The sequence below is a fragment of the Eubalaena glacialis genome, chromosome 9 (assembly GCF_028564815.1).
Source record: "Eubalaena glacialis isolate mEubGla1 chromosome 9, mEubGla1.1.hap2.+ XY, whole genome shotgun sequence".
NCBI classification, from domain to species: domain Eukaryota; kingdom Metazoa; phylum Chordata; class Mammalia; order Artiodactyla; family Balaenidae; genus Eubalaena; species Eubalaena glacialis.
This window is the reverse complement of record NC_083724.1, coordinates 85,884,836-85,900,438: the sequence shown is the minus strand read 5'-3', so window position 1 is coordinate 85,900,438 and position 15,603 is coordinate 85,884,836. Positions and strand designations below refer to the sequence as shown.

General features: G+C 34.7%; 1 protein-coding gene across 4 annotated transcripts in view; it reads right to left on the bottom strand.

Moving 5' to 3' along the window:
- Positions 1 to 15,603, bottom strand: part of NAA35 (N-alpha-acetyltransferase 35, NatC auxiliary subunit) — a 94,749-nt gene that overhangs the window by 13,571 nt on the left and 65,575 nt on the right. For all 4 annotated transcript variants that reach the window (XM_061200558.1, XM_061200559.1, XM_061200560.1 and 1 more), the window contains 3 exons: positions 13,724 to 13,783; positions 10,336 to 10,442; positions 1,147 to 1,213 (listed from right to left, as the gene is read on the bottom strand). In XM_061200558.1, the coding sequence (XP_061056541.1) occupies positions 1,147 to 1,213; positions 10,336 to 10,442; positions 13,724 to 13,783 (234 nt within the window). The remainder of the gene's footprint in view (positions 1 to 1,146; positions 1,214 to 10,335; positions 10,443 to 13,723; positions 13,784 to 15,603) is intronic.

Below are 15,603 nucleotides of genomic sequence, written 5' to 3'. Positions count from 1 at the left end.
CTTCAATCTTTAGATATTTTCCCACAAATTAAAGAGGACAGTTTCTTTTTTGCTTATGTCAAGCCAAAAGCCAATGTCCAAGGCTGACACTTCTCTGCTGCTTTAAATATACCAGAATGTCTAATAATTAGATAATGGCTAATACCTACAAACCCTGAGGTTCTTTATTCCTATTCTTACCTACACAGTATTCTCATATAAAATATTGTAACATTTCATGAATCAGACAATAGATAGGAACAGAAGTTTGTTCTGATTTAAGAAGTATGCATTTTAAGATTCTTTAAGGATAATGTTGTACATTTGTATACTTTGACAGATATCTCATTTAATTGATTAAGTAGCCGATAAGAGGTATAGAGGCAGTATTAACATTTCACTTTTTAAAGATTGAGAAGTTTACAGAAAAGTAAAGTGATCTGCCTAATAACAATAAAATGTTAGTAATAAAAATAAAATCTGGTCTTTTATTGGTTTTCCTTTCATCAAACCATGCTGCCTTTATATCTATACAGATAGATAGATCTATATATATATATATATATATACACACACACACATATAAATATTTAGTAACTGGAATTAGGCAAGAAAGAGCTGTCTATAAAGAGCTTATAATTAAATAAGAATGATTTATAATTAATTTAATCACCTACAAGGTTTTTATTTTTCCAAATTATTTGAGATTTGAAAAAAGTTCATGCTCTCATACAAAAGTGATAATTTTAATTTTACTATAATCCTGTTCTCATTAAGGCAGTACAAAGATAAGTGACTGGGGATGTTACCCATATTCTTTGTTTATAAGGTCAAAAATAAATAAAGTTTTTGTGTCCATTTAAAAAACAAAAAAGTGAACTCCTTTCTTCCCAGATGGGGGTCATAGCTTATTCTGTTTCTGTGGTCCCCAAGGGTTACAGTGAAAGGGCATCAAAAGGTGCCTCAGTATCTAACAACCTTCCAGGAAGACTACAGGTTATGAAGCTATCCACTCGAGTGTAAGAAGAGACAGAAATTTCCTACGAATTTCAGGGAAGATGAATAAGAAATGTCAGATGAAAAAATAGCACAAATTAATGCTACTGAAGATACTGCACACCACGATTTTTAAGTGTCCACCGTAATGATCCAAATTGTAGTTCTTACCCGAACACAGTGAGTAACAAAGGAATCAATACAGTCCTTAGCCTGGTGATTATTATATAGGCAGCACCTGTAAGATAATATAATATTTTTGTTATTAAAATTAAACTATTTGGCCTACAAAAAGAAGTGGTGATTATTGTAGGTGCTACCAACACACAGGGAAAAGTGGAAAAATGAGAAAATGGAACCAAATACATTACTAAGTTGAAGACTGCTAACATTACAGTCTGGGAGGATCTGCTACCTGCCTGGCCCTGGAGGAAATACAGGGCTGAACAGTTGGAAAGATATTTTTTTTCTCTCCCTGAGGGGGGACTGACAGTAGCCTTTGCACCTAAGGAGATGAGAAAAAGTAAACACTTTTCCTGGTGCACTGAAAGGAGCTGACAACTTGGTACTCCTAAGTGTTTGCCATAACTGAGCAATCTGACCAGAACCTCAAAGATAAACAGAGTCATGGTCATGCAACAGATAATGATAGAGCATGCAGCAACCAGGAGAAAGAAAAGGCAGGACACCTGGAACAGGTGGCAGCAAAACAGAGGTGGAAGGCCACTTACTTTGGGTTGGAAGGCCCAAAGTAAGAAAATTACTTAAGATGACAAAAATAAAGCCCTTAAAAAAAAGACTTTCTGGATCTGAAAATTAGGATTTTCAAATTAAAAAATTTAGTAGGTGAAAGACACTCATAGTAGCCTTGAAGTTCTAGGGAATAACTTTCTTACAACACAGCAAAAATAAGAGATAAATGTCATGAGGAATACAGGGGGAAAAAATCTACAAGATAGAGTATATAAGGAGCTCTTTAAAAAAAAAGAAAAAGAAAAAGAAACAGATGAAGGTGAGGCAATAATTAAATAAATAATAAAATAGGAAAAATGATCTGATTTGAAGACTTGAGGCTTTAATGACTGATTTCCAGATAGGAATAGTTGAAAATCACACATGAACATTCTGGTAAAACTCCTGAACTCCTAAAATAAAGAGAAACTCTACAATCCTCCAGAAGAAAGTGTCAAGTCACTCACAAAGGAAAAAAACATTGTAACATCTGTAACATTGGAATTTTTAAAACAGCAGGATAACATCTATAGGTTACCATGCAATGAACTTTCCTATATACACAGTCGATTCTTGGTATTTGTGATAGTTATGGTCTATAAACTTGCTGTGGACCCTGAATAGAGAATACTGAAACACTGCTGCTAGGGTAAAATACAGGGTTAGGTTCCTGCCAGCCTCTGGTCCCAACATTTTAATCAACTGATCAATGTATAACCTTGGTTTACGTGTATTTCTTTTTAAAGACACTATACGTAATGTACATTGTTAATTGATTAGCAATGAACTCACACCTGAGCAAACCTTATCTAACACACATATAATCTCTCTGTAAGGCACACCACAGCCTTCTTGTGCCAGGAACACTAGACAGCACATCACTACACTTGGAGGCCATTAAACTACAAAATCACCAACAAAAAGCACAAAAACAGGGGTATCTAATGGAGTTTACAGTATAAGGCACAAGAAGACAGAGTTGCCTTGTTTGACCTCAGCGTTGGGCGACTTGAATATTTTGCCACTCTGCACGTGTCCATGAATACAGCAGGAGCAGAACGAATATTGATTTGAGGGTTAACAAATACATTTTAGCAAGTAGGCAAATTAACAAATACAGAATCTGCAAGTAATGAGGATCAAACTATAGTTAAATCTAAATGGATAATGATAAGTGTGACAATGTGGAATCTAAGTGTTAAAGATTGTTAAATAGAAAAGACAAAATGCAAATTAAGAGGATGTAGACACTATTTCATATACGTCATATTGTCAAAAATTGAAAAGTCTGATAATGCCTAGACTATGGGGAAACTGGAATCCTTATACACTGTTGGCTGGCATACAAATTGGTTCAATCATTTTGGAAAGCAATTTGGCAAAACTAGTAAAGCTGAAGATGCACATGCCTATGATTGGCAATTATATTTTTAAGTATACAGTCTATGTGCAAAAGGAGACATAATTCAAAGATGTTCACTACAGCACTGATTTCAACAGTGATAAATTAGAAACAAGGTAAATATCCAATTGTAGAGAAAAGCAAAGTAAACGGCAGTACAGTTAAAGGACAGATTTTAACGAATAAAATAAATTTGATGGATAAACTTGGTCAATTTCAAAACGCTAATGTTGAAGGAAAAAATCATGTGGCAAAAGGATATATATATAGTGACAAAATTTATGCAAAGTTTAAAAACATAAAATGAACTGATATTATTTATGGACACATATATTTGGGTAAAGTGTACAAGCATTCATAAAAGTGAAACACATAAACTGTAATGTAGTGGTTACCTCTAGGACCAAAGTAAGAGAAAAGGATGAGGTGAGGGAGGAGGATTTGAAATTATAGTCAGCAGTTCTCAAAATGTGCCCTAGGTTCACCTGGTGGTGATGGTAGGGGTGGCCCTTGAGGGGGTGGCTTTTGGGGAGAACACAAGGTCAAAACTATTTTCATAATAACATTAAGATGTTATTTGCCTTTTGCACTCATTCTCTCACAAGTGTACAGTTGGCTTTTCCAGAGGCTACATGGTGTGTAATATTACAACAGACTGAAAGTAGAAGCAGGTTAAAATAATCCAGCTATCTTCTACTAAGACAGACATGAAAGAGATTTGCAAAAAGGTAAAACAATTCCACTTTTCTTACTAATTTTTCTTAAAAAGTTATTTTCCATAAAAATGTTATTTATGTTAATATGCAATTTATGAATGTTACGTATGTATATTAACATGTAATAGATTTACTGTTTTTCAAAAAGAATAAATATTTTTAAAGTATTGTTTAATTTCTAAAATAGTAGGTATCAATAAACAGGACCCATATAAACAAAAGCTATTTGGGTCCTTAATATCTTTTAAGAATGAATTCATTAAAATTAGCCCACTCCTTGATACTTAAGCTCAGCCCTACTCTTGAGACCTTTCAGTTATTACTTACTGTCAGGAAGCTTCATCCCCTGATTTTGCATAGCTCACTCACTTCATCCCCTGATTTTGCATAGCTCACTCTCTGTTTATTTACATGTATCACCACTTCCAAGAGGCCTCCCATCTAAGAGAACCATCTTACCTTACCTTATCTTTCTATACAGTACTTATGACCTGACATTATATATTTGTCTACTGTTTAGTCTCTCCCACTGCAAGGCAAGCTCCTTGTCAGCAGGAGTGTCCTTTTCTCCAGAACCCAGAAAGATGTCCGGCAATAGTAGATACTAATTTATTATATTTATTAAATAAGGGAATTAATAAAATTTATTAATTCATATTAATATATTTAGTAGTTATAAAATTTTATCAATTTCCTTACCAGTAATGGAATTTATAAAAGCAAAATAAAAACTCTGCTTAAAATGGATGGCGGTACAGGTGTCTGTCAGTTCATACATCTGAATATACGATATATTTAATCACAGAAATTTAAAAATAATTTTTAATGATCTCTATTTGCAGATTACACAATATTACGTATTGAAAACCCTGAAGATTCCACCAAAACTGTTAGAACTAATAAATGAATTCAGTAAAGTTGTAGGATACAAACTCAATATAAAAAACTCTGTCACACTGAACTATCAGAAAGAGAAACTAAGAAAACAATCCCATTTACAATAGCATCAAACAGAATAAAATACCTAGGAATAAATTTAACCAAGGAGATGAAAGATCTGTACACTGAAAATTGTAAGACATTAATGAAAGACACTGAAGATGATACAAATAAATGGAAAGATATTCCAGACACACAGATTGGAAGAATTAATATTGTTAAAATGTCCATACTACTTAAAGTGATCTACAGATTCAATGTAATCCGTATCAAAATTCAAACAGCATTTTTCACATTTTGATGTGACAAAAAATTAAGGAAAAAAATAAATCTGCAATGCCTATCACAGATAAAGGATTAACCTCTCATAATATACAAAGAGTTACTACAAATTTTCTGAAAAAAGTAAACCACTTAATAAAAGTCAATGGGCACAGATGAATGGATAAAGAAGTTGTGGTACATATATACAATGGAATATTACTCAGCCATAAAAAGGAACGAAATTGAGTCATTTGCTGAGACGTGGATGGATCTAAAGACTGTCATACAGAGTGAGGAAGTCAGAAAAACAAATATCGTACATTAACGCATGTATGTGGAACCTAGAAAAATGGTACAGATGAACCAGTTTGCAGGGCAGAAGTTGAGATACAGATGTAGAGAACAAACGTGTGGACACCAAGGGGGGAAAACTGTGGTGGGGTAGGGATGGTGGTGTGCTGAATTGGGCGATTGGGATTGACATGTATACACTGATGTGTATGAAATTGATGACTAATAAGAACCTGCAGTATAAAAAAACAAACAAACAAAAAAAACCAACTAATACTAAACTTTGTTTGGGTTATTTGTATGGAAATATGTTAATATAAATGTTTCAGACATTACATGAAATTTCTAAAAATCTTATATGTTCTGGTATAATGTTATAAGTCATAGTTATTACTTTAAAATATATATCTCAGAAATAACTAAATTTCCTTGTCAATTGCATTATTATGAACTTTCATCAAATCTTTAACCGTGGTCATTTTTAAGTCTTGTCATTTACAGACAGTTCTGGGTGTACTCTGATGCTTTTGCAAAAATGTTCCTATAAAAGGGTTTCATCTTCAAGGAATTCATGGAAAAGACTCTGACAAGTACAGGTTTCCGGTAACTGACTATACTGCTGAACTGAATGAATAAGCATTTTCAGAACTCTAATGGAAAACTGATGAATTCATAAAAGTGCTAACAAAAGATCAAGATGAAAAAAAAGATTAATTACATGGGACTGAGTGAACTGATGAGGATGATTATAATTTTTGTGACTTTCTGTTTGAATAAAAAAAAAAAAATCCCACAAGGACTCAGAGGCAAAAAATATACAAATCAATTTTCACTGCAAAGTAAAGGAGCTGTTACAGTGGAGGATTACTGGACTGAATGTCAATATTATGACATAGTATGAGTGTGTTTTGTGTTTGGTAATTGCAATCATTGTTGCTTTTGTTGTGGTCATCCATTTACAATGCTTGGTGTCGGTTTATTTATCTCTTGTAAAAATAAAATAGTGTGTGAAAAAAAAAAATCCTACAGGAGTAGGAGAGGGGAAAGTCAGGGGAAAGGGAAACAAGTTGGGTCTTGAAATACTTGAAGTAGTAGTTTATCAAGCAAAGGGAAGAGGTCTTCCATTTACACTTTCTTATTTCAAAAACAAGAATACTTTAAAACTGGAAAATTTTTTTTGTAAACAAAAGAGAAAAAGACTATGCTCATTAGGTCTTCTATTTAAAATGTTCTACAGTACTATACTATGCCCTCAAAGAAAAAAAAAAAGTCAATGGGCAAAGGACATAAACAAGCAATTTATAGAAAAACCATTCTAAATGTCCAATGAATATCATATTAAGTGCTAAAATTAAACTAACAATGAGATATCACTTCTCACTCAACATACTGGAAAAAATTAAAGAATGAGGACCCCTACTGCTGGTCAGGATGCAGGGGAAGTGTACTCTCTTGTACTGTTAGTAGAAATATAAATTGTTGAAATCTTTCAGAATACAATCTGCTAATATATATTAAAATTAAAACTACACATGTCCTCCCACCCAGTAACCCCACCCTATAAAATACATTCATATTATGAAACATTTGGCAGCCATTAGAAAGAATTAACTAGGTACTTTGAGACATAAAGTCATGATGTATTTTTGAATGGAAAAAAGATAAAGAAATTTTAAAATAAAAATTTTTAATTTAAAAAAGCAATCCATAAAAAATAATTTAAAAGTTCATGATAAAAAGTTTAATGTGATCCCAAATATATATAAAGTCATAGATGTGTGTGTTCTTTATACACAAAGATATCCACGGTGATGGTCATTGAAATGTAGTTATCTCAGAGGTAAGATTTTGGCTGATTTTTACTGTTTTCCACATATTTTTCTACCATGTTTAAATTTTCAAGTGTGGCCATGTATTATTTATATAATCAGCTTCTGTTTCTTGTTTTAAATCAACTTACTTTCCCCCTGCCTTCCTTCCCCTATTAAATCAGCTTCCTGTTAAATTTTACTACTGAAATGTTTTTCAAATCTGTCTCCTCCTTTATATTCCCAGAGTTTAATCCTTCCTCATCTCTCACCTGTACAACAGAATTAGCCTAGCTAAACATTTTGCCTCCATTATTACTACCAATTTGCCTCCAGTTAAAGAATACATATTTTACTATGCCAATTCCCTCCTAAAAACTCAATCAGTTCTTCACTGACCATAAAATAAAAACCAAACTTTACCAAACCATTCAAAACTTTCTGGACTCTAACTCCAAACTATCCTAACCGTTCAACTTTTATTTGTTTATTCATTCATTCAACAAAGTGTGCTTACTGTGTGACAGACACTGTTCCAGCACCTACTACACAACAGTGAACAAACAGCCAAAACTATCAGCCCTGACCTTGTGGAATCTATACAGTTCTACATATATGGGGGTTGGGATGGGTGGAAATAAACATAAACATAATGAAGACTTATACAGGCTCTTATAGAAGTAAACATAATGAACAAGCAAATTATATAGTGCAATATGATTTATAATAAACATGTATTTTGTCATTCAGATATATATTTCTCAGATATATTTGGGTCTTCATCACAGTTCCTGGCTCACAGCTACAGAAACTCTTGGAATTTCCTAAGAGTTGAGAGTGATAAAGGTGTCTTTCCTTATGTTAATGAGGTGATTGGAGTGCACCTAAGAATGGGGGCTGGTTACCAGAACCTTGTGATTAGAGAGTTCGAACTTTTGGTCCCACCCCCTGATTTCTGGAAGGAGAGAGGGGCTTGAGGTTCAATCAATCACCAATCGCCAATGATTTAGTAATCATGCCCATCTAATGAAACCTCCATAAAAACCAGAAAAGAAAAGCTTTTTGGCCCTTTTCCAAGAGCTTCCACATTGGGGAACATGCTTCCATGTGCCATCATTCAGACTCTATGCATCTCTTCATCTGGCTGTTGATTTGTATCCTTTAATATCTTTTTATAATAAATTGGTAATCTAGTGAGCAAATGGCTTTTCCTGAGCTCTGTGAGTCATTTTCGCAAATTAACTGTACCAGAGGAGGGGTTGGTCAGAACCTCTAATTTGTAGCCAGTCAGTCAGTCAGAAGCACAGGTAACAACCTGGGAAGTAGAGGGTGGTCTTATGGGACCAAGCCCTTTACCTATGGAATCTGATTCTATCTCCAGGTAGACAAGTGTCAGAATTGAGTTGACTTCTTGGGCACCCTGCTGGCATCTGAGAATTGCTTGTTGTAGGGAAGCCTACACACACACACACACACACACACATTCTGGGCGTGGGTCTGGGAACCCCTCTACATATAGTATGTAAGAAGATAATTGTTATGAGAGAGAGAAATGGAGCGCTGGGCAGGTTGGGACAATGGGGAAGGTTTATACTTTTTAAATTGACTGATCAGGGCAGCCCTCACTGAGGTGACACTGAATAGACTTAAGGCAGTGAGAGAGTAAACCTGCGGAGTTTTGAGGAAAATACCCTCTACCCCAGATCGTATGTGAAGGCTGTAGGGTGAGAGAGGGAAAGTATGTTACAAGAATAGCAAGGAGGCCAGTGTGGCTGAAGCAAAGAAGGTGAGGGGACAATGGTAAGAGACGAGGTCAGAGAGGCACCAAGACAGGGGTCTAACCCAGAGCACATGGGGCCTCATGGGTTCAACAATAAGGACTTTGGCCTTTACTGTCAATGAAACTGGAAATGTAACCAACACTGAGGATGCCTCCCAGGGGCAGTCCTTAACTGACAGATGTGTAAATTCTCAAGCTCCCTTGTCCCTGGCCGGACAACTGTGAGGTATAATCCACACAAGTCTCCAGGGCTCCCTGACAGGACCAAACCAAAGTTACCAACTGTGAAGCACACCTTCAAGTGGCTTTCTTCCTCTTTATGTCCCACCTGCCTGCAACCCTGCAAGTTTTCCTGGAATTACTTTCTAAATTACGTTTACATGAATCTTTGTGTCAGGGTCAGCTTCTGGAGAACCAACCTAAGACAGGAAGCTAAAAGAGTTTTATGTGAAATGTGGCATTATTTATTCAACAAATTGAATGCTGAACCACTAACTTTTCTTAAAATATATAATTTCATACACCACGTCTTCACACATCCTGGTTTCTTTCCTAAGAAATAACATCTCCTTTCTTCCTTCCCTGAGGCAAATGCCAATAAAGTTGGCACTGTTTTCCAAAATGCCAACTCAAACGATCCTTTCCAGCATTTTATAGCAGCATGTTTTTGGGGAGGTGACTCTACCAGAATATAATTTAAGGATCGATTATCTACATTTTCTATTTCTATCTAGATCAGATTATTGAGAAGAAATCTTATCTTTTCATAATTATTTCCCCAAAGTGCCTACTTAGCACAGTGCTTTGCACACAGTAAGGGTGAATACAACTTGCTGAATTTCTGACCACTCCCTGTAAGCTTTTCTTCTCATACTGGACCCAATATCAACTTCACAAAAACCTCAACTTAAATCTAAATAATTGGGACTTCCCTGGTGGCACAGTGGTTAAGAATCCGCCTGCCAGTGCAGGGGACAAGGGTTCAAGCCCTGGTCCGGGAAGATCCCACATGCCGTGGAGCAGCTAAGCCCATGCACCACAACTACTACTAAGCTTGTGCTCTAGAGCCTGCGAGCCACAACTACTAAAGCCCGCGTGCCTAGAGCCCTTGCTCTGCAACAGGAGAAGCCACTGCAATGAGAAGCCCGCGCACCGCAACAAACAGTAGCCCCCACTCACCACAACTAGAGAAAGCCTGCGCGCAGCAACAAAGACCCAACGCAGCCAAAAATAAATAAATTTAAATAAATAAATTTTTTAAAAAATCTAAATAATATGTGGCAGAAATCAATTAATTTTAACATGATTGAGTTATTTTTTCATGTGGAGACTTGATTCCAACAGTTTTTACGTCTTTGCTATAAAGGAGCACAGAGAACTTGGGCTTTTAAGAAACACACATACTATACAATGTCTTATGACACTTACTTTGGGGAGAGCACCGGAGGACTGACAAAAGACCGAAGTGCATCTTTCACCATGTCTTGCATGAGATGGGTTCCAAAGACCTTTTTGTTATCCACCAGGAAAGTGGTCTTAAAACAAATGTTATATATATTAGTAATGCTGTCACAATCTTGACATATTGTACATGTAGCTGTCATTACTGTGACATGAACATACTTCTTATAAATGCCACAGAATACAAGAGATTAAAATGTAAAAAGTTGGTGGAAAATTTTTTTTTCCACAATGCCTCTACAATGGGTACTACTTATTAATCCCTATTTAAGGTGTATTCTGATGCAGGAGAACAAAAAATGTGCAGAAAAAAATCTCTCAGGTCAAGAGTAGTAATATTGAACTAGTGAAAATGAACTGATGGGTCTGAATATGTCAAATGAGCTAATATACAAGAAAGGGTTTCATAAATTATGAAATATTTAATGATTATAAATATCAAGTCAATCGATAACCTTATCTCTAATAAACACCTTAGAATACACACAAACTTTCTGAAATTGGAAAAAATATAGTTAAAATAATAAATTATTAAATTGAAATACACTACTATTTAATAATAATTTACATTTAATTTTCTTCCCTTAACAATCTCAATGTATCTGAATATTTACTATACTATACCTTACTTGATTTCCTAACACACTTGAGTTGTTTCCAGTTTTTGGTGATCACAAACCAAACAGCTTTAAACACTGGCATGCATACAGGTTTCTAGGAGAATGTCAGATTCCACTTCTCTTGGGTAAATAAGCAAGAGTAAAGTTTGTATATTTGTTTTTATAACAATCTGCCATCATTTTCCAAAGTGGCATAGCACTTCATATTCCTATCAGTAATACATCCTCTCCAGTGCTTGATATTTTCAGTTTTGTTCTTTTTTCTTGTTTTATTTTAAAGATATTCTGATAGGTGGATAGTGGTATTTCACTGTGGTTTTAATTTACATTTCCCTGTTTTCTTACTGTTACGTTTACAGAATTCTTTTTATGTTCTCGATACAAATCCCTTGTCAGACATGATTTGCAAATATTTTCTCCTACTCTGTAGTCTCTTTTCATTTTCTTAACGGTGTCTTCCACAGAATTAAAGTTTCAAATTTATCAACTTGCCATTTTTTTAAAATGGACTGTGCTTTTGATGTCATACCTAAGAATTCTCTACCTTTCCCAAAGTCACAAAAATTTTCTCCTATCCTTTCTTCTAACAGTTTTATGGTTTCACATATAGTACTACATAATAAAGGACTAATTAAGGAACAGAACTTCTCTGGCCTTTCCCCTTCGTTCCGCTGATCACAAGTCCATCATTCTGCCAACAGCACACCTGTCTCACAGTCAGGTAGTATTGAGTTCCCCAACTTTATCCTTTTTTTTCAAATTTGTTTTGGCTGTACTAGTTCCTATGCCTTTCCATATAAATTTTAGAAGCAGCTTGTTGACATCTACAAAAATTTCTGCTATGATTTTGGGATTGCTCTGAATCTGTAGATCAATTTTGGGGAGAACTGACATCTTAAAAAAATATCAATTCTTCCAATCCACAAACAAGATGTATCTCTCCATTTATTTAAGTCTCCTTTGATGTCTTTCATCAGTACTTTGTAGTTTTTCAGTATACAGGTTCTCCAAACAGGTGTTAGAGATTTATACCTACATATTCCATTCTTGATGTTATTATAAATAGTACTGCTTTAAATTTTTTGATTTGCATTGTTCATTGCAAGTATATAGAAATACAATTGCTTTTTGTAAATTGGCCTCATATCCTGTGAGACTGTTAAACTCATCCATCAGGTCTAGGAACTTCTTTGCAGATTCCTTGGTACTCTACATAGATAATCATGTTGTCTGTAAAGAAACATTATTTCTCAGTTTCTCAACTGTATGCCTTTTATTTCTTTTCCTGCCTTTTTCCACTGGCTAAGATTTCCAGTACTATGTTGAGTGAAAGTGGAGTGATGAGAGTGGACATCCTTGCTTTCCTCCCAGTAGGAAGAAAGAATTTAATCTTTTGTCATTAAGTATGATGTTAGCTATAGGTGTTTGGCACATGCCCTTTATCAGATTAAGGAAGTTACCTTCTATTCCTAGTTTTGCTGAGAGTTTTTATCATGAATGGACGTTGGTTTTGTCAAATGGTTTTCCTGAATCTATTGAGACTTTAGATTATATGGTAAATTACACTTTAAACACTGAACCAACCTTGCATTCCTGGGATAAAACCCACTTGGTCATGATGTATTCTTTTTTTATATATTGCTGGATTTGATCTGATAATACTTTAAGATTTTTATGTCTATGTTCATAAGGAATATAGGTCTATAGTTTTCTAAGCTTGAAATGTCTTTGTTTGGTTTTGGTACTGAGTTAATGCAGGCCTCATATGATGAGTGCCCTTGCCTCTTCTATTTTCTGAAAGAGACTGTGTATAGAACTGGCCTGGAGTTTTGTTGGAAGGCTTTTAACTATGAACACAATTTCTTTGATAGATACAGGATTATTCAAATTTTCTATTTCTTTTTGAGTGAGTTTTGGTAGTGTCCCTCACTGAATTGGTCCATCTCATTTAAGTTTTTGCATTTATGGACATACAGTTGTTTAGAATATTCCCATATTATCATTTTAATTTGTTTAGGGTCTGTAGCAATTCCTGATATTATTCATCTGTATCTTCTTTTTTTCTTGCTCCATCCAGTTAGAGGTTCATCAATTTTAGAACCCGCTTTTGGCTGCAATGATTTTCTCTATTGTTTGCCTCTTTCCTATTTTACTCATTTTTGCTTTTATCTTTGTTATTTCCTTCTGCTTGCTTCTAGTTTGATTTACTCTTCTTTTTCTATTTTTTTAAAATAGAAGCTTAAATTATAATTTCAGACCTTTCTTCCTTTTTTTCATATGAACATTTAATACTATAAATTTCTCTCTAAACGCTGCTTTAATTGTATCCCACAAATTCTGATATTTTCATTTTCATTCAGTTCAACGTATTTTCTGATTACCCTCAATACCTCCTCTTTGACCCATGGGTTCTTTAGAAGTGTGTTAATTTCCAAATATCTGGAGAATTTTCCAGATACTTCTGTTATTGATCCCTAATTTAATTCCAAATTAGTCAGAGAGCATACTTTGTATGATTTCAATTTTTTTTAATTATTAAGGTTTATTTTATGGCCCAGAATATGATCTTGATGAATGTCTAACACTGTAAGTCAATACTTCTATTACAAAAATATACCACTAACTGTGGAATATCCTTTAAAAGTATCTACCTTTTGTTCCATCAATCAATAAAACAATGTCAATACACAGTATTTGATGTTTAAAGACATATTTTGATACTAAGTGGAACTTACTTGTAATAGAGATCTTGAAAGAACACAAGGTGATTGTTCACTAAATTCACAGAAAAAATCCTAATAGATACACAGAAAAAAAGTGTCATTAATAGATTAAATAAAAGCTGAAAATGTTTGTATACAGAGTATAATTTTTACCAGACCTTCTGGGAATGATACACTACCAAAGTTAAAATAAGAAAGATAGCTAAAGATCATTTCTATAAGAATTGTCTAATTGTATGAAAGGAAAAATGGATAATTTTAGAGCCTAAAATTTTTTTTAACAAACTTATCAGTAACAGTATTATGTGGATACTGATATTAAATTTGTACATCATGAAAATAACAGTATCAATAATAATTTACTAACTAATGACAGAGATTTACTTCCTACTTCACAGAAATAAATACCAAGTAACCAGGCTAACTGAATTCACATTCTCTTTTTTTGTAATTAATTTTTACACCTTGCACACACTCCTCAAAGTGAATATTCTCCACCAGAGATTCTACTATTCCACATTACAAAGAAAATTAAAACAATTTACCCCACAGAAAATCCCTCAACTTCAGCCTCTAAACCTCTAGTTGTATCCACATCTGTACACAGATCCTTTCCTTGCCTACTTTAACAATAGATGTATTAAAGACTCCATTCCTTCTGGCTTTTTCACAAACATTACACACTGTCAATTATCCATACTTTGCTCTCCTAGACATTAAAATTCTTCCTCTCTACCAGATCGTTCCCATTTTCATTTAAACAGTCAGGTTTCTCTCATCTTTAAAAAGAAAAGAAGATCATCACATGATATCACATTTACCTCTCAACTGCTGCCTTCTTCTCAGCCAAACTTTCTGAAGAAGTTGGCTGCACCCACTGTCTCTACTCACTCAACTCTCACCCATCTTCAACACATGTAACCTGGCTCTTTGCTCTAGTCACCACTTGTCCCCCATTACTAAATCCAATGGACATTGATTTTGGACCTTATTCATCTCTTTCACTTGACCTCTCAGCAGCGTGACTTCCTTCTTGAAAAACCTTTTAAATGACTTTTCATACGTTTCTTTCTCTGGCTACTTCTCAGTTTATTCTGCAGGTTCAAAGTTTAGTTCCAGAAAACCTTCTTTTCTTAACCTATATATTTTTTCCTCGTAAATTTTGAAGCATAAACACTCATGCTTCGATTACTATCTATACTGTAATAATTATAAAATTTTAACTCTAAGCACAGACCTCTAAACTCTATACATATAGCCAATACTATCCAATATCTCTACTTAAATATATTAAAGGTACCTCAAACTTTACTTCACTAAGACCCTCAAAGGTCCTTTGAGAATATCCCCCTTTGAGTGAACAGCACCAAACGTGCATGTAGACTTACAAGGCAGAAGCCTAGAGACCTTCCTCAGAGCTCTCTCATGCCCCATATTTAATTCATCACCAGTATTCTATCAATTTTAGCTCACACATAGCTCTAACACTGACAACCTCACCATCTCCCTGCCATCCTTTTAGTCCAAGTTACCATCTTCTCCTTCCTTGGACTGCAGTACTGGTTTCCTAATTTATCACACTGTGTTTACTCTGGTCCCTTCCAATCCTTTCTCTACAATGCAGCCACATTTTTGCACATTCTTGATCCTATTATGTCACTGCGCCCCCCACACACTGATCTTTCTTGATAAAAATAATGGTTTTCCTTTGCTCTGTGATAAAGATCGAAATCCTTAATGTGGCTTAAATGGCCTTGTCTGGTCTGCCTACCTCTCTAGCCTCACCAAATCCCCCATTCCCATCACTCAATGTTCCACTCTGCTACTTTTCTTTTAGTTTCTCAAATGTATCATGTTCTTTCCCATCACATGGAGGAGCATTCAGCTTCCTG